This window comes from Culex quinquefasciatus, chromosome 3 (genome assembly GCF_015732765.1).
Source record: "Culex quinquefasciatus strain JHB chromosome 3, VPISU_Cqui_1.0_pri_paternal, whole genome shotgun sequence".
NCBI classification, from domain to species: Eukaryota; Metazoa; Arthropoda; class Insecta; order Diptera; family Culicidae; genus Culex; species Culex quinquefasciatus.
The window spans coordinates 138,830,299-138,851,335 of NC_051863.1; the positions used below are offsets into that span (position 1 = coordinate 138,830,299).

The 21,037-nt window shown below is 36.5% G+C and overlaps 2 protein-coding genes across 3 annotated transcripts in view; one reads left to right on the forward strand and one right to left on the reverse strand.

The window, feature by feature from the left end:
* Positions 1–4,569: 4,569 nt before the first annotated feature.
* Positions 4,570–5,920, forward strand: LOC6034589 (SURF1-like protein). The gene is made up of 5 exons (XM_038264224.1): positions 4,570–4,645; positions 4,795–5,013; positions 5,075–5,196; positions 5,254–5,448; positions 5,508–5,920. The coding sequence occupies exons 2-5, from the start codon at positions 4,828–4,830 to the stop codon at positions 5,884–5,886; spliced, it is 882 nt and encodes a 293-aa protein (XP_038120152.1). The 5' UTR covers positions 4,570–4,645; positions 4,795–4,827; the 3' UTR covers positions 5,887–5,920.
* A 6,992-nt stretch (positions 5,921–12,912) lies between these two features.
* The window catches only part of LOC6034590 (UDP-glucose 6-dehydrogenase), a 35,720-nt gene continuing 27,595 nt past the window's right edge, over positions 12,913–21,037 (reverse strand). For both annotated transcript variants that reach the window (XM_038264222.1, XM_038264221.1), the window contains 3 exons: positions 18,199–18,487; positions 17,311–18,125; positions 12,913–13,698 (listed from right to left, as the gene is read on the reverse strand). In XM_038264222.1, coding sequence (XP_038120150.1) covers positions 13,522–13,698; positions 17,311–18,125; positions 18,199–18,487 — 1,281 coding nt within the window. In that variant the 3' untranslated portion in view covers positions 12,913–13,521. The remainder of the gene's footprint in view (positions 13,699–17,310; positions 18,126–18,198; positions 18,488–21,037) is intronic.

The window sequence follows — 21,037 nt, forward strand, 5'->3', positions numbered from 1 at the left end:
TAGTTCAGTTGTTTTGCAATCATTATTTTTCAAAAAATGTAAGATTTGACGAAAACAAAAATTTTAGCGAAAAATAATAATTAACATCGAAAATTTTTCAAAATTCTAATGATTTTTAAATCAACCCAAACATGCTTAAAAATGATTCTGAACGCAGGTGAATGGATCTAAAATTGATTTCACTTGATTCCACTTAAATTTTCTTTATAATTTTGATTTTTTTTTTTTTTTTTTGAAAAAAACAACAACTTTAAATAAAATTTGTACCTGCCTAAACTACTGGAATTTGGAATTTCAAAAATCTATTTTCAGTAGTTTTTTATAAGATGATTTTTGGCTTTCTCAGTCAAACAAATTATTAAGGACAAATTGCTATGAAACTTTGTGTTTTTAAATCAGATTTTAGTACTTTTGTATAATTTAAAATGTCGGAAATATTTGGTATTAAAGATATTTTTATTTAGTTATTTGAGAATCTTTCAACAGTTAAATGCCTATCAAATTGTGTTCAAATTAGAAAATTCGAAAAAAATATCTTTCTTTTGAAATTTATTTTAAATTTGTAATTTAAATTTTAAATACAATTTTCAGATAATTTAAAATTACAATATTTTCAGAGTTCAACTGCATAATAGTCATTTCAATACAAAAAGTCACTTTTTTTATTTTTATTTGAACACAAAAATTGAGTTTTTGTTGGGTTTTATTTACTGCCGCTCTAATCGTGTCCGTCCCATATGTAACAACAGCAAGTCGAGAAAAACGCGTGTCAAAGTTGTCCCGCCCATAAGGCTACGTGTTAGAATTTCACGAAAAAGTGGATTTTCTCTTTTTTTCTAGAACAAAGTATTACATTTTGTTGGTTTTTCTGATAGTTTACATGAATTTGAACCAAACTGCATTATTACCTCAAAATTGACGAAATTACATATGGGACGGACTTGATTTGAGCGGCAGTTTAATTCTCATCTGAAAATTCCGTAAAAAAAAAGATTAACTGAATTTTGACTGTTTCGGTTGTATTGTTCTGAAAATCGCTGCACGGTCAATTGATTTTTACCATTCTGTGTTGCTCAAAAATTTAAAAACATCCAAACATGTTTATTTTTTCTTTTTTCAATAAATTTGGCACGGCTCATACAAAGGATGTATCGAGAATTATGTTTATGTTTGTGCGATCTTTGAGTCGCGATGAGGGGTTGAAGTACAGGCCAACTCAGTGGCGTTTTTTTGGACAGTTACATTTTTTCTAGAAATCATCCCATCAATACCTAAATCCTTGCCGAAGATACCAAATCGATCAGCAACAAATGTTTTAAGGTACCGATTGTTTAAATATATGGCACTTTTTTCTGGGAGAATCGTTCTTCTTGAATTTACATAAGCTTTTTCAAAGAAAACTGAAGAGTATTTGCATAATGTTGTTGTCTTTTGCAAATCTTTTCTACCCATACTCATACCCAACATTGTAAATGCTATTTCCTGCTTTCCAGTAATAATTTATGTAATTCTTAAATTTAATACGAAACGATTTTTTATTAATTTTAAGTTAAGAAAAATTTTGGAGCAAGGAGATGAAAAATCACAAGCATTATGGAAATTAAGGATTTGGACTAAAAACTGTTAAAAACGGCTTCTTACTTTTTGTACCCAATTTGAATGCTTTCTTGAGAAATAAAAATATTGAACCAAATGTATACGTTGTGTATGCGTTTAAAAAGTATTTTGATACGTCAGTCTATAAAACAACATTGTAATTTGATTTAAAACTATAAGGAAAAATACCTTTTGGCCTCGGGAGAAAACCGGGAAATTCAAAATCCAAATCTGGTGGCCACCCTGCTTGAGTGTAATTTATACACTTTTTAGAGGTCGGATTTTAGATATTGTAATAAAAATATTGTCTGAATCTTCCATGCGAACTACCGTTGGATAGTTTTTTTTATCAGATCTTGCCGATGAGTCAGAAATATTGAAGGTCTGCTAACCCTATCAAAATAAATGAGTAATAAAGTTGATTTGTTAAACATGTTAAGGGGGAATGTTGCTATTTTTACTGAATGTATTGACTTTATGAATGTTAGGAAGGCACCAACCACCTAAAGGTGGATTAAGTAACGTTTAATTTATAAATTCAAAAATTCACGGACATTGGAATTCAAAAATTCATGATCGCAAAAATTCAAAACCAAAAAATCAAAAAATATACAATTCTAGATTTTTGTTTAAATAGGTCCTATAAACTTATAAAATTCAATAGTTCCTATAGACCTTTTCAAGAAAAATACTAGAATTTAAAAAAATATCAAAAATAAAAAAATCGAAAATTTAAAAATTCAAAAATCGTAATTTGAGAAAAATAAGAATTTCGTGATTTTGTCCCAAACTTAACTAAAAGCGGTGTATGCACTTCGGAAGGAATCTGTCAAGAAAAATTTCAAATGGGCAGCAGCGGCAGCGAAAGCAAGTCAGAGAGGGTGAAGAAAAGCCCCAAGAAAACGCTCCCTCTCCTTTGTTCTGCTGTTCGTAAAGCTGTTTCTTGACCCCTTTCCTTCCGATCTCCATACTAGCCTAAAGACTCGAAAAATGATCCCAAGTTATCTGATTTTCTGAAATCTAGCACGGTGCTGCATATAAGAACAATTTTCAAATTAATGATTTCAAGAAATTCAGAATTTAAAAATGTTATTATTTTTGAATTTTTAAACATTGATTTTTTGAAAATTTTCATATTTTTATATCTTTTTCCAAAAATCTCAGCTTAATGCGGTGTACGCACTTGGAAAGGAACCGGTCAAGAAAAATTTCAAATGTGTAGCAGCGGCAAGGAAAGAAAGCTAGACAGGGTGAAAAGAAGTCCCAAGAAATCGCTGTCTCACTTTTGTTCTGCTGTTCGTAAAGCTGTTTCTTAACCCGCTTTCTTTTGGAGCTGCGTACTAGCTCTATAAGGATGGCCTAAGTGGAAGAAATATTCCAAAGCATAGGCCTACCACAATGAATTGTAAGTTTTTTCTAATGCATTCACATCGTTTTACTAAGTTGCACACATGGATTCTTTTACCGAATTCGGTAAAGTTAACCGAATTTTCAACTGCTGAACTGTTCGGTAAACTGTAAAAACTACCGAAATTCGGTAAAAACTTAACGCAATTCGGTCATGCAGTTCATTATTGTTCATCATACAACCGAAATTCGGTAAAATTTTGTTCATCTTGACAGATGGTTTACCGATCTAAACTTTACTGATTTTTCAACTACCGAATTCGGTAAAAAATATATAATTGTGTGACTAATTGGGTCCTAAAATTAAGCTTAGATTGCTGATATTATTGTTTACAGCGATAAAGCTTATTTTTCTGAGTACAATGACCCTTTGTACGACCACAAAGAGTTTAAAATGGATTTTTAAATCAATTTTGAAAAATTAACCTCGCGGTCCTTCTTGACAGAAAAGCTCCTACTTGACAGCTCGTTCCAAGGGGACCATAGTTGATCCATCGAAAAAATGTTGTCTTGTCAAAAAAAAAATTGCATTAAAATGAAAAAAAGTGATCAGAAATGGTTTCTAATCGTGTTTTTTACCGTTGTACATAAAAATTAACATAGGGCTTTAGTACCCAATTGTCTAATAATTAATTTTCTCAAAATGTTACGTCATTCGTATTGAAATGCCGCATGTAGTTTTTTTTAACTAAAATCCAGACCAGTCTAGACCGAGGTTCAGACTCTATTATCCGAAACCTCGATTATCCGAAGGTTTGTATAGAACTTCGGATATTCGAATCACGAACAAAAAATATTTCGTGTTTTTTATTTCCTTACTTTTAACATAAAATTCGAAAAGGTCATAGTCAGTTAGTCAGTCAATCAAAAACAACGCTTATCCGAAAATCTCGAGTTTTTATTAGGTCCAATAAACATATGAAAGACAATAGCTTATAGGTCCTTTTCAAAAAAAAGTCTGTAAATGAAGGTTGCGGAGACATAAAAAGTAAAAAAATGATGGGGTGTTGTCACTAGCGTGCCCAGGTCCTCAAGGAAGGTGGGGCAAAAATATTAGAGTTTTGAAAATTTCGTCGTTTATGGACACCCCCTGCCCAATTTTAGAACAAATTTCCGAGGATGGTGGGGCAACTGCCCCATGTTGCCCCACCCTGGGCACGCTAGTGGGTGTTGTCAAAATTGCGAAGAAAATGTTGTCAAAAACGCGTGTTGCCAAAATTGGAGGTAGACATAAATCGGATGTTGCAAAAAATTGGATGGTACTGTACTTCAAAAGCAAAAAAAAACTAGATTTTCTACTATTATTTTTTAACAAAAAAAGAATCCTGGAAAAAGAAATAAAAGCAAACAATTATTTTAGAGATTAGTTTGAAAAGGTCCTTAAAACATATGAAACAAAATAGCTTATAGGACTTTAAAAAAAAAAACTTCAGAATTATTTTCGATATTTTAATGTTTCAAATTCGGCCACCCATTTTCGACCATCCCAAACGATCACCCACCCACTGCGCCAGTCAATCGAAAAATAGAAAAGAGAAACGTCAAGCAAACTCAAAACAACAACAAAGCTCCCACCACCCTCCACCCCGTCGCGAAGACTGACGAAAATGCTCGCTTGATTAGGCAAAATATTTTCACCAAATATTCCGTAGTGACATTTCAATAGGGCGAATCTGCGTTTGTAAACAAGCAATCTATCCCTTTTGCTCAAGTGACAGTTCACGTCTAGTAAGACAGGGATAGACTGCTTGTTTACAAACGCAGATACGCCCTATTGAACTGTTACTGCGGTATTGTGCAATAGTTGCTCGTTTTGCGTTTAAAATGTTTCAATTTGTCAAACAAGCCGTCGCTACCTCTTCAGCGGTTCGCTGCTCGCTCCTGACGACGACCGGTGGCCGGACCGCTTCGCAAAGGGCGGTCCACACGAAACGGATACGGGTGCCGCCACCGGTGAAACCCTGGAACGATGCCCACCTCAAGATCACCCCGTTTGGATGGGTTTTACTGGTGAGAATTTGTTTATTTTGGGTGTTGATTGTTTGGATTTGATTGTTATTTTAATTTACAGGCCATTCCAGCGACAACGTTTGGCCTGGGCTGCTGGCAGGTTCAGCGCAAACAGTGGAAGGAAGAACTGATCCGAAACCTCGAGACGCGAATGCGTCTGGAGGCGCGTCCGATCCCCGATGAGTATGGTCTTCTTTTGTAGATGTTACTTTAATTAGGTTAATCGTAACTTAATTCCAGCTTAACCGAATTGGACGACATGGAGTACCAGAAGGTCACCGTGCGAGGTCACTTCCTGCACGACCAGGAGCTGCATTTAGGGCCGCGGGCCCTCATCCAGGACGGAGACTCCAAGACCGCCGGAGGACTATTTTCCCAGAAGGAGACCTCGATCGGATACCTTGTCATAACACCCTTCAAGCTTGAAGGAAGAGAGTGAGTTTCGTAACTTCAAAGGTTCCAAGTTCTAGAAGCTCATCCACTTCCTTCCCCAGCGACACCATCCTCATCAACCGTGGCTGGGTTCCGAAGCGCTACCTCGATCCGGCCACCCGACCCGAAGGTCAACCCCGCGGGACCATCGCTCTGGAGGGGGTCGTCCGGCTGCCCGAGAACCGTCCCCAGTTTACGCCGAACCAGCGCGGCGCCATCTTCATGTACCGGGACGTACCGCGGATGGCGGAAATTCGCCGTACCTCGCCATACTTCCTGGATGCAACGGCGGCGGCCACCGTTCCGCACGGACCGGTGGGCGGCCAAACGCGGGTCACACTGCGCAACGAGCACCTGTCGTACATTATGACCTGGTTCAGCTTGAGCGGGTTCACCGCGTGGCTCTGGGTGCGGCAGGTTGTGCGCGGGAAGTCGTTTTGAGGGATGGAAATATACGCTGATTGATGTTTGTTGACATGGCTGATTTTTTTTTTTTGCTTAGATGTAGGAAATATGCCCTTTCTGCATTTCTATTATTGGGTTATCAGCACTTTGAGAAGAGCTGAGTACAACTTTCGTAAAGCATTTTGTTTACTAAATCAAACTAATAAATAACTCAAATAAAAGTTAGCGAGTTTTTCCAAAGATATCAAGGAAATTGTGTGTTTGAAAGCGGGGATATTTACTCTACATGTTTCCAAAAAAAAATCTATTTTTATGCTATTTATTTTTAAGAAGCGTTCTTTACGTTCTCACAAATCGACTTCATCCATAAAGTACGTCACGCTAAAATCAGCCAAACACCCCCCCCCCCCCCCCCCCCCTTTGTCACGCTTTTCCTATACTTACAACACGCAATGTCACACTTGCTCAGACCCCCCCTAGAGCGTGACATACTTTATGGACGCCTTATGTATAATTAGATTTCCCATGGCAGTCTCCATACCAGGGATGCCAGATACACAGATTTGTCTGTGTTTCACAGACATTTGAGCTCGTGTCAGACATTTTTTGATGTGCACAGACTTTTTAAAAACTTCATTAAATTGTTATTTTGTAAAAATATCAATCGAAAATTATTTCGTCAGTCTTCAAATGCTTAAAAACACATTTTTTGATGGATTTCTATGACTGTAAATTGATATATTTGAATTTTAGACAAAGGCACAGACATACTCAGACTTTTTCACAGACATTTTAAAAAATCATGTGGCATCCCTGCTCCATACAGTTTTCTGTCTGGTCATCCAAAATGGACATAAAAAAATCTTTATCTTGAGAAAGGATTTTCAGAGCGATGGTGTCTTTGGTAAAGTTGTAAGTTATTTTGAACTTGAGTTTAGGATGTTAAAAAAAACTGGAAGTTTCGGAATAAATATGATTTTGGAAAATGTTGAACATAGGGTCAAACATCCGTTAAAAATAAATTTCAGATGCAAAATCATATATGCAATTGATAATGCATTTTTTAGGTTAAAGACAAGGGTCCTGATTTTCGGCTCAAAGATCAGAAATCACTCACTCATTGCCGAACAAATCATTGCCAACTGGAGCGCGGAACGATTCAATACCGAATACGACACAGCGAAACAAATACTTCGTGAATTTCTTTGCCTACTCCGTTCGTTGACCCGAGTCACGAACGAATATGTTCAGAGAGGAGAGAATCTATCAAAATACCAGCGAGGCGCTCAATTGGCCTGCACTAACACAGTTTGCCGTAAATTTGTATTTGGCAGGGTGGAAATCGCTTTTGAATGTGTCTTTGATGTTGTGTTATCAACAAAATTCCAAAACATGTTTGATAACATAGATTTTAAGCAGTTTAATAAATGATCAAAACAAAGCCGACCACAAACTATTTTGAGTCAGCTTTGAGCGACATAGCGCAATCGGACTCTCTGGGCCATTATCCGATTTGAGTAAGTGAGAGAGAGAGAGAGAGAGAGAGAGAGAGAGAGAGAGAGAGAGAGAGAGAGAGAGTATTCAGTTGCGATTGGTGTACTGCCCCTGATCGCATAAATGTCCCATATGCATTTTCATCGATTTCGAGTTGTTGATGCAGTTTAGTTCAAAATTGTGTGCTCTTTCGAAAGAGCCTATAACATCCAGTACTTTGTTCAAGAAATCAGGAGGAAATCCAGTTTTTTCGCGAAAACTTAACACGTAGCCTTATGTACGGGACAAACTTCAAATGCGTTTTTCTCAGCTTGCTGTTTTTGCATATGGGACATTTATGCGAACATGGGCAGTGTAGAAGTGACAAATGGTTAGTTTTTGTCACAAATTTGATTTATAAAAGGATTTTTATCATAATATATGATCATATTTGCGATTTTTTGAAATATTTTTTTTTCAAAGTGTACACGCACAAAAATTGTGTAAGTTTGAATGAACAAAACAGTTTATTGAAAACAACTATCACGGTTTGAAGGCGTCACAAACACTTTAAATCATTTCGATAATCACCGTTTTTCGGTTCAACCAACATTTTGCCGTTTTGACAAACACGTTTGTTGTTTGAAGCGTGTTAGGAAAATTAACAGTGTATGTTTTCAATCCACAAAGATGGCCGAAGTGAAAAATGTGGAATTCTGGGGATGTTTACGAAAAAGGTAAGTGTGTATTTTATCAGGTATTCAATTTATGAATAAACCTTATATTGTTCTGTTCCAGTCATTGTTCGTGTCATACAACTAGGCTGGAAGAAACTATGTCCGGGTATAATGAGGTAAAAGCAGAGCCATGTAATTTTGTCTTCCCAAGGGGTTCGATTTTTTCAGAAGTTCCTTTTTTCAGATAACTTGCACCATGTCTCCAGCAGCTGATATTTCTTGCCGGCGTCAAGGGAAAATAATTGTAAAATAAGCGTGACCGGAATTCTCCATAATGTGTTGCAATTATTAGTGAAAATAGTAAAATAAATCTTTTCAATAAACCTAACATTTGTTTATACATATTAAGATGAAAAAAAAGAAGAAGAAAAGCCTATCCAGATTTTTTCATTGCCATAAAACTGATCTTTGAATCAACTATCATGTTTGTTAAATCATCCCAAATGATTATTATATTTACAAACATGTCAGGCCATGGCAATGACAAACATGTTTGTTGAAACCACAAACATGTTAGGTTGAATTTGGCAAACATGTTTGCTGGCCTCGAGATGACAATCGTGTTTAGCAGCTGTACCCAACAATTTGCCAAGTTCACAATCAGATTTTTCTGCGTGTATAACTTCGGTACCTGATTTGGCACCATCCTAACCTTTTTTTGGAAATTTAATTTTAACGTAAATTTGTAAAAGGTTACCTTTTTGCCAACCTCACCTTATTGAGGTAAGGCTATAAAATCACTCGAAAAATAAACTTTTTAATAAGACCTCCTAGACCTACCGTCATTTATACATATCGACTCAGAATCACCAGCTGAGCAAATGTCTGTGTGTTTGGCTTTATGTTAACATGCATGTGTACCGAATCAATGTCACTGGAATATCTCGTCACTGACTGAGCCGATTTTGACCGTATTGGCCTCATTCGATTCTTGGGGTCCCATAAGTCCCTATTGAAATTTACAAGATTTAGTAAAGCACCTCAAAAGTTATGCTTAAAAAACTGCTGCATATAAATTTCACAATTTGCAAGAAAGGGTGGTTTTTGCATGGAAACATGCCATATCATATATTTTTAGAAAGGTTCTGAAATGATTTTTTTTTCTTTAGATGGTCTGAATTTACATAACCCCAAATGATCGGGTCTGATCGCTACAAAAAAGCCGTGTAGAGGGATGGCATTTTCCTCAAAGGCGGTGTCTGTATAATCTTGACAAAAAGTCTGTAGGTAGTCTGTTTTTTTACTCATCACTTATTTTGATTAGGACCTCTTAGGTGCTGCGATCACGTTAGGGGAGATCCATAAGCCATGTGGACATTTTAAGGGGGTTCGAATCACTCTATAAATTAGAGGAAGGCACCAACCACCTCAAGGTGGATTTAGTAACGTTTTTAATTTTATTTTATTTTCAAGAAAATTTAAATTGTGCCCATGCCTGCCAAAGCTGAGAAAAATTCCAATGAATTCGCTAAAGAAACATTGCATACACATTTTTTGTGATTTCGTTTTATTCAAAATACCATTTTCATATTGACAGATCTCTACGATTTCGCAATTCGACTTTTCCTTGTAGTTTTTGATGAAATGTTGTCCATGCATTACGTAGGTCAAAAGAAGTCATTTTACATAATTAGTTTTTCCATACAAGTCTCCATACAATTTTGGCTGGCTGGTAATAAAAAATGTAAATTTAGCAAATGTAATTGAAGTTCTGTATCTTGAGAAGGGATTTTCTGATCGATTTAATGTCTTCTGCAAATAGGTAGGTTGTGATTAGGACTTTTCAGAAAATTATAGGCACCCGAAAAAATCCTGTTTTTTATTTAACTTCTTATGACGAAAAATTTAATTCCAATTTTGACAGTTTTTTTTTAAATATCGAAAATCTGGACAAACAAATTATTAAAAATAATTGTATAAAATGATGATAAAATGAACCATTTTTAAGTTATAGAAACTTTCAGGTATTTTATTGCATTTTATATTTTTTTAGGTTTTTGAGCCTAACAAAAAAAAATCAATCAAATTATTCGCTCTACCCCAGTCACGACGTTCTAGCAGGATTCTAGCAGAGTTCTTACAGATCTGGAAATTCGGGTCTCCTACGAAAGGCCGAATCTCAAAAGACCGAATCCCGAAAGGCAGAAATTCAAAAGGCCGAATTACTCGAAAGGCAGAATTCTCATAAGGCCGAATTCCAAAAGGCCGAATGCTCAAAAGGCCGAATCTCATAAAACAAACCGCGCCCAAAAAGGCGGAAACGCATTCCAAACTTCGTTTGTAATGCGTTTCCGCCTTTTTGGGCGCGGTTTGCTGTTATTATTTTTATAAACCATAGTTATGTAATAAACATTGGTTTCGAAATAAAGAAGGCATAACTTTCTAGCACTGCTGCTAACTAAATTTGAAAAGTTTCAATTTATACGACACAAAAAAAAATTAATTGTAATTATTTCAATTCATTCAAGTACTTGGTGACGAATGTCAAATTTCGGTTATCGTCACCATAATTTAATAAACAACAAGATTGAAACACTTTTGAAATGCTTTAATTCATTTTACTCTACTCACTTGTATGTATGGTAACAATATGATCGGTAAAGATAAACAGAATGTACTCATTATGTACTAATTTCGCTTAAAATTATAAAAAAAGAACACAGTTCGTAAGTTTACTCTATCTTTGACTATCATAATCAATGAAAATCGTGAAAATATGAACAAAATTCTGAATTCCATAATCATTCTGCCTTTCGAGACATTCGGTCTTTTGACACGTTCTGCCTTCTGGGCAAAAGACAAAATTCGGCCTTTTGAATTTCGGCCTTCCGAGATTCTGCCTTTTGAGTTTCAGCCTTTTGAGGCAATCCCGGAAATTCTTGCAGCATTCTAGCAGAAATGTTCCACCGTTCTAGCAGGATGCTAGTAGAACCAGCTCTGCTAGAAAATTTCGTGACTGGGACAGAATTGCCTTGGCGTACTCGATTGCGAGGTTCCTACTCGAAGCTAAGGGTCCGAAGGGTCCGAAGGCTTGATTGATTGTTGAGGCAATTGGGTCCTAAAATGAAGCCTAGATTGCTGATATTATTGTTTACAGCGATAAAGCTTATTTTCCTGCGTACAATGACCCTTTGTACGACCACAAAGAGTTTAAAATGGATTTATAAATCAATTTTGAAAAATTAACCTCGCGGTCCTTCTTGACAGAAAAGTTCCTACTTGACAGCTCGTTCCAAGAGGACCATAGTTGATCGATCGAAAAAATGTTGTCTTGTCATTATTTTTTTGCATTAAAATGAAAAAAAAGTGATCAGAAATGGTTTTTGATCGTTTTTTTTACCGTTGTACATAAAAATTGACATAGGGCTTTAGTACCCAATTGCAAACCTCTTTTTATAAATTAGCTTCCATCCTAGCCGGGATTCAAACTGACAACCTTTGGATTGTTAGTCCAACTGCCTACAAGCGGCTCCACCGAGGCAGAATCCAGAGAGACGACTTCTACACCTGGACTGACCCTGTAAAAAGTTTGACAGTTCTCAATCTGAGCCATCAACCAACGAAATCGGGTGCCTCCAAAAACGGACGATCAATTAACCGACTAAGTTTGGATGCGTATTGTTTACAAAATGGACTTAGTTAAAATATTTGCAATTTTCTTCGGCAAAGAAAAAAAGTGAATTACGCAGTGAAATTGATAGCATATTGTAGAAATCCATCAAAAGGTAAGTTTTTGCAATGTAATGTGTGGTAAGAAATATGTGGAACCGTCATGAACCTTGCCGGACACTTCTAGCAGAGCAAGCAATAAATCATGAACTTTTTTTTATTTTCAGATGCCGTTGCAAAAACAAAATTGCCGCCGAAACAGTCAGGAATTGGTCAGGAGATTTAGGGTATGTAACAATCGTATTCATTATCTGCAGTGGATCGACCAACTGGTTCCATCAAGGGTCCCCCGGAACAAGAAGTTTTAATTGATCAACTAATTGATTGATTTCTTCAGATAAAGTCGGCTGATTCCGTGTACCGATCCGTTGATTGACGCCTGTGTTAAGTTTCCATAAGAGTTGGGTGCACCATTGACCGATTCTTCAGCCAACTTCGTCGGTTGATTCAACCGACTAAAACCAACTTAGATTTGGGAACAGTAGGGTGTTTTTTTTACAGCTCGAGCTAACGACCTAATCTCTAGGTTAGACCGGGGCCAACATTTACATCCCCATCCGACGGAAGACGTGATGAGACAAATCTCGTCTCGAAAAATGCCACCGGGACCGTCTGGGATCGAACCCAGGCCGACTGGGTGAGAGGCAACCACGCTTACTCCTACACCACGGTCCCGACATTAACAAATAATTCTTTAAAAAAAACACCTCTGAAAAAAAATACTTTTGAAAATCTGAGAAAATTTTCTGATCTCTTCATGTAAAAAATATTTCAAAAGTTTCATAATTTGGTCCAAAATATGAAATAAGGAAAATTATCTATTTTTAAGACCATTTCAAAAGTTAAGTTTGATTTTTTAATTTGGACACGCCATTTGAAGGGAAATTCAATGTACTTCTCAAATCTTCAATAACCCAGATAGGCTTTTTGATTTTTAACCAAGTTTTTCATTTTAGAACCTCGTGATTTCAAATGTGCAGATGCATGGTTTAACAGTGTAACAATATGCTAAAAAAACGTAGAGCAGACACAAAATATATTTTATTTTCACTCAATATAATATTGCCTCCGTTGTCTCTGCTAACGGTTGCAAATCATAGAAAACACAAGTCTCGCGAATCCCTAAGAAAGACATGTTTTACGGGAGATTTCGGCAGTTTTAGCAGACGAAAAGTCTTCGGCGTTCTTCATTTCAAAGTTTTTATTACGGATCTTAAACTGAATACTTTTAAACACTAGTAAATGTGCAATAATACGTACATTTGATCTGCGTAAAGGATGTTTACATTCATGAGTTCTGTGTAGTGTAAATGTGTGTACGCAACATGGTCAGAGCAAATAGTTAAATATAGAATTAAAGTTAAATTTAAAGTGCGTAAATCGTATTGCAGCACTCGTCCTAAAGTTGTTTGCGTATAAAGATGAAAGTGGAAGTGTTTAAGGAGAAATCTAGCACGCAAAGCTGTGTGTAAAGTTCGCTGGATACATCTTTTCTACTTAACTTAATCTGCTGGCAAAATTCACTCGAAAAATTGCAAGGGCTCTCTAGCTTGGTAGGAAATGGTCTACAAAACCGACCTGACCGACCCGCGCATTATTTGATCGTTTCCGGTTCTTGTATATATAATACTTTGTTCCGCTTCTTAAATAGCTTGTTCTGTCTGGGTTTGCTTGAAACAATAAATATATACTTTTTGTTTGCTGATGCTGATGCTGTGCGTGTGAGACAAAGTGAGGCTGAGATGAGAACTTTTCCTTCTTTCCTTCTTACCTGTTTCCGGTAAGCCCGTTTCTACAGCTGCGGAATGCTGCCCCAGGACCGCGTCAGTAGGTTGCGATTCAGCTTTTTGCCGATGGTTTGCACGTGGAAGCCAATCTGCTGGAGGCGCTCGTGCTGGAGGATTTTGCGCCCGTCGAAGATGTACGCCGGCTTCATCATCGACTGGTAGATGCGCTCGTAGTTGAGACTCTGAAAGGGAATGTATTTCTGTGCGTGAGAAGCAATAAAGAAGAAGAGGGCGGGATTAAAAACGGGATGGGAACTGGGAGTGGGAGATTTTGTTAGCTTGGCGATTGTAAGCATTTCCCTGGAGGACAAACTCGTTTTAAGGATTTGCGTCGACCTTTTTTTTTCGATAAGTTCCTATTTAATGTAGTATTTTTTACCAATAAAACATTTTAGATAAAATAAAGACATCCATTTCAGGCGTTTGGGCCAAACAATGACAAAGTTGGTCTATTAAACCATTGAAGTGTTTATGGGCAAGTCGGATCCATTTTGTAGACAGGTGGGATCAGGGATCACCCTAATGCGCATGTTAAGCAAAAAAACTATACCGAAAAATTAAGCAGTATAAGATATGAAGAGCTTAAAAATTTATAGCTCTAAAAAATCATTAATTCTAAAACATTGTTATAAAAAAAAAATGAAAAAAAAAAACCACAACCGACTACAAAAAAGCAGAAAAGCAATAAAAATAAAAAAAACAAACAAAAATGATCAAGAGTTTGGTGGATAAAAGCAAGTTGAAAAATAAAAGCATTTGTTTTTATTTTTCAGTCAGCTTAATTTGGTATTGAGTAACATTCTGGGCTATGTTCTCAGCCGAAAGCAGATTTGAATTTTGAATTATTGTTCTGCCGTTTTATTTATCTAGCGGTTACTTTTTCTGCTGATCAACTTTTTGCCAAGCAATTTTCGTTTATTAATTTTCTACTGATTAACATTCTGCCATTTGATTTTCAGCTAATAAACTTCGCTGTTCAATTATCTGGCTATTAATTTTATGCTGATTGACTTTTTCAGCCGTTTAAAATTCTGCCAACCTATTATTCTGCCGATTAAAATTCTGCCATTTGATTTTCTGCTAATAAATTTCGCTATTTAATTATCTTTTAAGTTTATTTGCCATTTAATTTTTCTGCCTTTTGATTTTTCGGCTGTTTTGGCTTGTTCTGCCTATTAATTTTCTGCTGATTGACTTTGCCTGTCGTTTAAATTTCTGCCAACCTATAATTCTGCAGTTGGATTATTCTTTCAGTTAATTAGTCTGCCATTTAACTATTCTGCCGGTAATTTTGTCTGCTGATGAACTTTTTGCCAATGGATTTTCTGCCATTTAATTTTGTGCTGATTAACCTTCTGCCAATTGATTTTCTTATAACAGATTGCGCTATTTAATTATTCTACCCTTTAGGTTTTTGTCATTTAATTTTTCTGCCGTTTGATTTTTTGGCTGTTTGACTTGTTCTGCCTATTAATTTTCTTCTGATTGACCTTTCATGTCGTTTAAAATTCTGCAAACTTATTATTCTGCAGTTGGATTATTCTTTCAGTTAATTGGTCTGCTATTTAATTATTCTGCCGATAATTTTTTCTGCTCATGATCTTTTTGCCAATTGATTTTCTGCAATTTAATTTTCTGCTGATTAACATTCTGCCAATTGATTTTCTTCTAAAAAAAATGGCTATTTGATTACTTTGTCGTTCAGTTTTTCTGTCATTTAATTTTTCTGCCTTTTGATTTTCGGCTGTTTGACTTGCTCTGCCTATTCATTTTCTGCTGATTGACCTTTTCTGCCAACCTATTCTGTTTGACCTTTTCTGCTAGTGGTTTTCTTTAATTGATTTTCTTCCACTTGACGCTTCCCCGATTTTTAGGAATTCTAATAAAAAAAAATGTAGATTAAACAAATTGGACTGTTATCTAATTTTGATAAATCTTTTTTTTTCCGTGAAGCTAAATCAGCATTAGGGAATAAAATCAGCTTTGTAGACTGTAATGGTTTTTTTCAAATGTAAGAAGCTTGTTGAAACAGTTGAAAAACTAGCTAGAATAACTAAAATAACTAAAAACATACCCAGGATAGCCGAAAAGCTAAGCAATCCAGCCAAATGATGTGTGAAAAGATTCAGTTTCACAGGCAGCAATCAAACATTTTAAAAATAATTATAGAAAAATGTTAAGATGGTAAAAAAAAACTAACTGGCCTAACCCGAAAAAACTTGTAAAAATTTCATAAAATATAGCTAAAGTAGTCAACTGATTTAAATCTCAAACGAAAAAAAAATTGGTTAAAAAATTACTGTTTTACTCTGAATATGTCGTTATGGAGAGAGTTTCCAGTCCGGGTCGTCAAAAATTTCCGACTCTATCATCGACTCTAATTCCACAGCCCTGTTGTTCATATATGTTGATGTGAACAAAAAAAAAATCTGTTCATTAATTGTCTGTCATTTGACTGTTCTGGCATCTAACTCTTCTGCAAATTTGTTATTCTGCCAGTAATTTTTTCTTCTGACTAACTTTCTGCCGTTTTTTTCTTCTGACTAACTTTCTGCCGTTTTTTTCTTCTGACTAACTTTCTCCTATTAAATTTCTGCTAATTTATTTCTGGTTTTTAATTTTCCTACTGGTTGACTTCCTGCCATTTAAGTTATCCGCTTTTTAATGTTGTGCCTTTAATTTTTCTGTATCATGATTTTTCGGCAGAAAGGGTCAACTGTCAATTAAAATTCTGCCAATTTCCCTTATATGTCAATTAATATTTGGGCATTTTGATTTCTGCCGATTGAAACTTCTGCCATTTGGCATTTCGCCTTTCGGCATTCTTGTGAACATTTTTCTGCAGATTGTCCCAAACCAAATGAAAATGCATAATTGGGTCCTAAAACTACTGATATTATTGTTGACAACGATTAAGCTTATTTTTCTGAGTACTATGACCCTTCGTACGACCACAAAGGATTTAAAATTGATTTTTAAATCAATTTTAAAAAATTAACTTCGCCGTCCTACTTGACAGCTCTTTCCAAGGAGAACATGGCTGATCCAGCTTAAATTGTTGTCTAGTAATTTTTTTTGCATTAAAATGAAAAAAAGTGACCAGAAATGGTTTTTGATCGTGTTTTTTAACCGTTGTACATAAAAATTAACTTAGGGCTTTATGACATTATTTGCTCCAAAAGTTTTAAATTATATCTCGGATTAGTTTTCAAAAAGCCGTAAGAGCCATTTGTAAACGAAGTTCTTTTTGCATCTGTTTTGGACCTACTTACGAAAACCCAATATCAGAAATACTTGAGATTGTTCATCTACACGTCCTTCAAGTGCCCCAAACTTAAAATAAATGAAACTTTGTTTCATTTTGTAGAAAAACGTAAATTAGTGTCAGAGGTCACGGTGGCTCTTACGGCTTTTTGAAAACTAACCCGAGATATGACCTTTTACAGAATTTACGAGTTGAAACTACCCTGGGAAAGAGCTTAAAAAAAATAATGAAGAGAGGATTTATGAGTTAAATTCTTGACTTTTTTTTGATAAGGTCCTATAAACAAATGTAAACATTGAGTGTATCCCTTTCACACCTTATGTCAAAGTCCATCGGAGTAAGCGGGATACACTCAATGTTTACATTTGTTTATAGGACCTTATCAAAAAAAAGTCAAGAATTATACCGCCACACCAAAAATCCCTCCCAGCACCAGATCCTCCCAAATAAAACACACTCGCTCCCTCTGCCATGGCAAACCCAGCAAGCCATGGACGGCCATGGCCCGGGTCGGTCCATCCATACTCACAGTGAATTCGTCCCACTCGGTGCAGATGACGATGGCGTGCGTTCCCCGGACGGCGTCGTACGGGTCGGAGAAGATCTGCACGGCCTTCTTGACGTGCTCGGGACTCTCGGCAATCTTGGGGTGCGTCAGATCGCCCATGATCTGTTCCGGTTCCACCTTGGGGTCGTAAATGTTGAGCTGGGCGCCTTCGTCGAGCAGGGTTTTACACACGGTGATGGCCGGCGTTTCGCGCGTATCGCCGGTGTTCTTTTTGAACGCGAATCCGAGGATCGATATCCGCTTATCGGTGACCGTGTTGAAGAGGCATTCGATGATTTTCTGCGAGAAGCGCGTCTTCTGGTACTCGTTCATGTCGATGACCTGCTGCCAGTAGGCGGCCACCTCCGGCAGGTTGAGCCCCTCGCAAATGTACACCAGGTTGAGGATGTCCTTCTGGAAGCAACTTCCGCCAAAGCCGACCGATGCCTGCAGGAACTTGGGACCGATTCGGGAGTCGAGACCGACGGCACGAGCCACCTCGGACACGTCCGCACCGGTCGCTTCGCAGACCGCGGACAGCGAGTTGATTGAAGAAATCCGCTGCGCAAGGAACGCGTTCGCCGCAAGCTTGGACAGTTCCGAGCTCCACGTGTTGGTCATCAGGATGTTCTTCTTCGGAATCCAGTGCTCGTACACCCAGCACAGCTTCTCGATCGCCGCTTTGCCCTCGGGCGTTTCCTCACCTCCGATCAGAACCCGATCCGGCTGGAATAAATCTTCGACGGCAGTTCCTTCCGCGAGAAATTCCGGATTTGACAAGATGTCGTACCGAACACCTGGTAGAAAGAGAAAAAAAATCATTAAAACCCACAAAAAATCCTCCCCCATACGAAAAAACCCCATCCAAACCTGGCTTGTGGTTCGCCTTCAGGATGTGCATAATACTTTCAGCCGCCCGTACCGGCACCGTGCTCTTCTCGACCACGATCTTGCTGTTCTGGGACATGTCGGCGATCATGCGGGCGCACCCTTCCACGTACTTGAGGTCGGCGGCCCGGCCCCGCCCATTGCCGTACGTTTTGGTGGGCGTGTTGACCGAGATGAAGATCAGCTCGGCCTCCCGGATCGCCGTCTCGATGTCGGTCGAGAAGAAGAGATTCTTGTTCCGGCACTGCTTCACCACCTCGTCCAGGCCGGGCTAGAATAGGGTGAAGGAGGTCGAATAGTTGTTACGTTTTATTTATAAACATACAAAACATTTTTTTTTTGCTTAAATTGATACTGTATAAGTGCTTTTTTTTATGTTAATTGGATTAAACTACCAAAAAATCAATTGTACTAATTTTACCAAGTAAAAACTATTTTTTTCCCCTTGACTCAAGAAAAGTATCGGGGCCGCATCTACCGCTTACTAGGTGGAAACTTTACCACTAAGCTAAGTTCGGTCAATTAATTTTATTAAAAAACCATTTAAACTCCTCCTAATATCGACTAAATTCAACTATAGAGCAATTCCAGCTCAAATCAGGAATTTGTCTGGTACTTTTGTACCCGACCCTCTCCGATTTCAATGATACTTTGTAGACATGTTATCCTTGGCCTATATAAGCCATTTTTGTGTATATGGAGCCAATTGTACTCGAAAATAACATTTGAGAAGGGCGTAGGTTATTTAAATATTTTTGTATTTTGTAATTTAAAAATTACTTTATCTCGAATCCGTTGAATCGTACCAAAAAGTGGTCAAAGACGAACTTGAAGGAAATTGTACGGACTTTTTGAAAAAAAAAAAATACACTAAAATAAAAATACACGCCGCTTCTATGATATTTTTTGATCTCTAAGTTTTTTTTTTCGTTCAAAATTTTTGAGGAAATAGCCTAAGATGGTTCAAAAAGACTGACGAAAAATGCAGCATAGCATAGTGGTCTAAACGTCAACATTTTTAAAACCCGATAGTGGGAATTGATTCCCCAGACAATTAGACATAAAATTCTCCATATTGACCATTGTCCTATGTCCAATCCATGTGCAGATACAGTGGTTTTAAAAATAAAAATATAGGTTTTTTTTTGTGGTTTTTGGAAATTTCTATATGACACTCGATTTTTCAGTATCGAAAATATTTTTAACCGAAAGCTCGTCCAAAATCCCATAAGTCTACAAAATTTCATCCAAATCGGAGAGGATCGGATACAAAAGTACCACAAAAATTCCTGGTTTGAGCTGGAATTGCTATATATCATGTTAAATTTTAAATGCTTTCACTAAGAATATTTTTTTTTTGAAAATGTAGTTAGTTTCAAAGTGTGAATACTAAAAGTTGTTCACAAAATACCGTATTTTATCGAAAATACTCAAATTTCCTTGCAAATTATGGAATGGGTATCGGTATCAAACGAAGCAAAATTTTGTATGCGATTTCGTTTTGTGGAGTTTTTTTTTTTGTTTAAAACTAAAATTTTCACAAAATACCGTATTTTTTTAAAGTATTCAAATTATCACAATTTGCAATATGGGTATCAAACGAACCGAAATTTAGTATGCATTTTCACTTTATTGAAGTTTTTTTTTGTTGATATTCTCAAATTTTCACCAAAATATTTAATACTGTATTTTTCGAAAATACTCAAAATTTTGAAGATTCGCAAAGGAAGTGAAACTTTGAATGCATTTTTCCTTAATGATTTTTTCTGTAAACCGCTAAAATTTTCATAAAATATCGTATTTTTTTCTTAAATACTTAAATTTTCATAATTTGCAATATAGGTATCCAACAAAGCAAAATGTTATATGAAGCATACAAAATTTGAATGTATGGTTGAAGCATGCAAAATTTCGTTTGTTTGATACCCATGTTGCAAATTTTGAAAATCTGAGTACATATTTTCGAAAATATACGGTTTTTTGCAATAAATTTACTTTTTTCCAAAAACACTTTAAAAAAGGTGAAAAGTATACACAGTTTCGCTTCGATTGATACCCGTATTTAAAATTTTGAAAATTTTAATATTTAAAAATTATATGATATTTTGGGAAATTTTGTTGTAAAAACTGGAAAAAAAAACATAAAAAATCGGTTCGATTGATACTAATATTGCAAATTATTAAAATTTGATAGTTTCCAGAAAATACGGTATTTTGTGAATAATTTTTGGTATTTATAATTTGAAACTTAAGTAAATCTTTCCCTGTTCCTGAGGGGAACACCCATGAAGAGTATCGGGGCCGGCATTTACAAAGCGGATTCAGTGACAGTTTTATTTATCAACTTAATGTTAACATGTTACGGTTAATGTTAACATTCCATAGGTTGTCTTCCTAAGGTGTCTTGATAAGGTCCAGTTTGTGACGATACACTACCTTCCCTTTACTAAGCAATCGAATCCAGAAGGGAAAAGATCACCAGTTGTGTTGGTCCGAGCCGGGATTTGAACCCCGATCTACCGCTTACGAGGCGGAAGCGTTACCACTAGGCTACGTGGCTCGGTCAATTTGAAACTTAGGCCGTTGCAAATATTTTTCAAAGTTTATGTCGTGAAAAAAAAACGATGACAATAGATTATCGGTAATATTATCGACGAAATCGAGCTCATAATTGGGATTCAAGCTCAGTACAATGCTAGGGGATCATGTCCTGAAATGTCAGCAAACTTAGTGTAATTTAATGTTTTACAAAAATTGCCTTAAAGTTTTTAGTGTTCTTGAAGGAAAATTTCCTTCGCTTCTTTTTTCTCATGTCGAAGCT

What these genes read in the sequence shown, in the direction of transcription:
- LOC6034589 (XM_038264224.1), top strand. Translation starts at nt 4,828, where the DNA reads ATGTTTCAATTTGTCAAACAAGCCGTCGCTACCTCTTCAGCGGTTCGC. An exon ending in CGTTTGGATGGGTTTTACTG is followed by an intron (nt 5,014 to 5,074) that starts GTGAGAATTTGT and finishes TTTAATTTACAG; the next exon opens with GCCATTCCAGCGACAACGTT. An exon ending in TTCAAGCTTGAAGGAAGAGA is followed by an intron (nt 5,449 to 5,507) that starts GTGAGTTTCGTA and finishes TTCCTTCCCCAG; the next exon opens with CGACACCATCCTCATCAACC.